We start from the raw sequence: 1310 nt of genomic DNA on the forward strand, positions 1-1310 counted from the left end.
TATTTCCTTTTAGTTTCAGGGTATGGTCTTTCTCTGTTTTTCCAGAGTAAAGATGGCGTGGCTGTATTATTCATCTGATTCTTAGTTTAACACATGTAGTAGAACTATTTCCTTTTAGTTTCAGGGTATGGTCTTTCTCTGTTTTTCCAGAGTAAAGATGGCGTGGCTGTGTTATTCATCTGATTCTTAGTTTAACACATGTAGTAGAACTGTTTCCTTTTAGTTTCAGGGTATGGTCTTTCTCTGTTTTTCCAGGACTTAAAGTTACTTGGGATGGCGACAGCTACGTTGAAGTGTCTGTTCCTCCAGTATTCAAGAACCAAATGTGTGGACTTTGTGGAAACTATAACGGCGAGCCTAATGACGACTTGATCACTAAAAAAGGAAAAAAAGCTACTAATGTAGAAATGTTTGGGAATTTTTGGAAAGTAAGTCATATTTAACATTGATGGTAATCAAAATCCCGTTAATTTACAATAAATTGGAAGATTTTTTTGAATGATTTTCAGCTATAAAAACCAGAAATAATCTAAATATCGAAAGGCCAGCGACAAGTCTGTGGACTTATAACGCCAAAAATTAGTCTTAGATATCCATGGTGGGAACAGCAAAGATTGCAGAGGTGTGCCGTGTAGGAGGCAAGTTAAAAGTGGTGGTGGGGGAGTAAAGGTTTATTTGACCGAGCGAAGCAAGGGAATGTGCGCTACATGCGCACCAATTTCGCGCCATAACGCGATCCCTAGAAGCTCTTGGGTTCCAGATTAAATTTTATGCATTTTCCTACTTTTCCTGAGAGTAATTTTCCTAATTTTAATGCATTTGTACTGGGAATCTGGGACATATTGCAAAGTGAGGACAGCCCCCCCCCCGCTTCCAATACCACTGCGACATTATGTAGCTTTACGCGTAACAACAAACAAGTAAACAAATTAAATTTCATACGATCAGACTAACTTCGTCATAAATACCAACTTTTCAAGAACTTATAATTTATATAATTGTGTTGGGGCATGACCAGGTGGTTAAGGCGCTCGACTCGCAATCTGAGGGTCGCGGGTTCGAATCCCCATCCCACCAAACATGCTCGCCCTTTCAGCCGTGGGGGCATTATAATGTGACGGTCAATCCCACTATTCGTTGGTAAAAGAGTAGCCCAAGAGTCGTCACTTTCCCATCTGCAGCTTTCCATCTCTGGACAAGACTACCATCTTCAAGCCTCAACAGGTCCCATTGTGCCCAATAGTTCTTTGTCACAGGGCTTAACCTAGACACCTTCTCCCAAGCAGGGCACAAAACACTTGCTTGTAGAA

At 40.9% G+C, this 1310-nt stretch overlaps 1 protein-coding gene across 1 annotated transcript in view; it reads left to right on the plus strand.

Moving 5' to 3' along the window:
* LOC106477467 (BMP-binding endothelial regulator protein-like) overlaps positions 1-584 on the plus strand; it is a gene marked incomplete at its 5' end in the record, with an annotated part of 3259 nt that extends 2675 nt beyond the window's left edge. Inside the window, one exon of the mRNA XM_013938028.2 lies at positions 256-584. Within this exon, the coding sequence (XP_013793482.2) occupies positions 256-443 (188 nt within the window). The remainder of the gene's footprint in view (positions 1-255) is intronic.
* Positions 585-1310: the final 726 nt, after the last annotated feature.

This window comes from Limulus polyphemus, unplaced genomic scaffold (assembly GCF_000517525.1).
Source record: "Limulus polyphemus unplaced genomic scaffold, Limulus_polyphemus-2.1.2 Scaffold15736, whole genome shotgun sequence".
Lineage (NCBI taxonomy): Eukaryota > Metazoa > Arthropoda > Merostomata > Xiphosura > Limulidae > Limulus > Limulus polyphemus.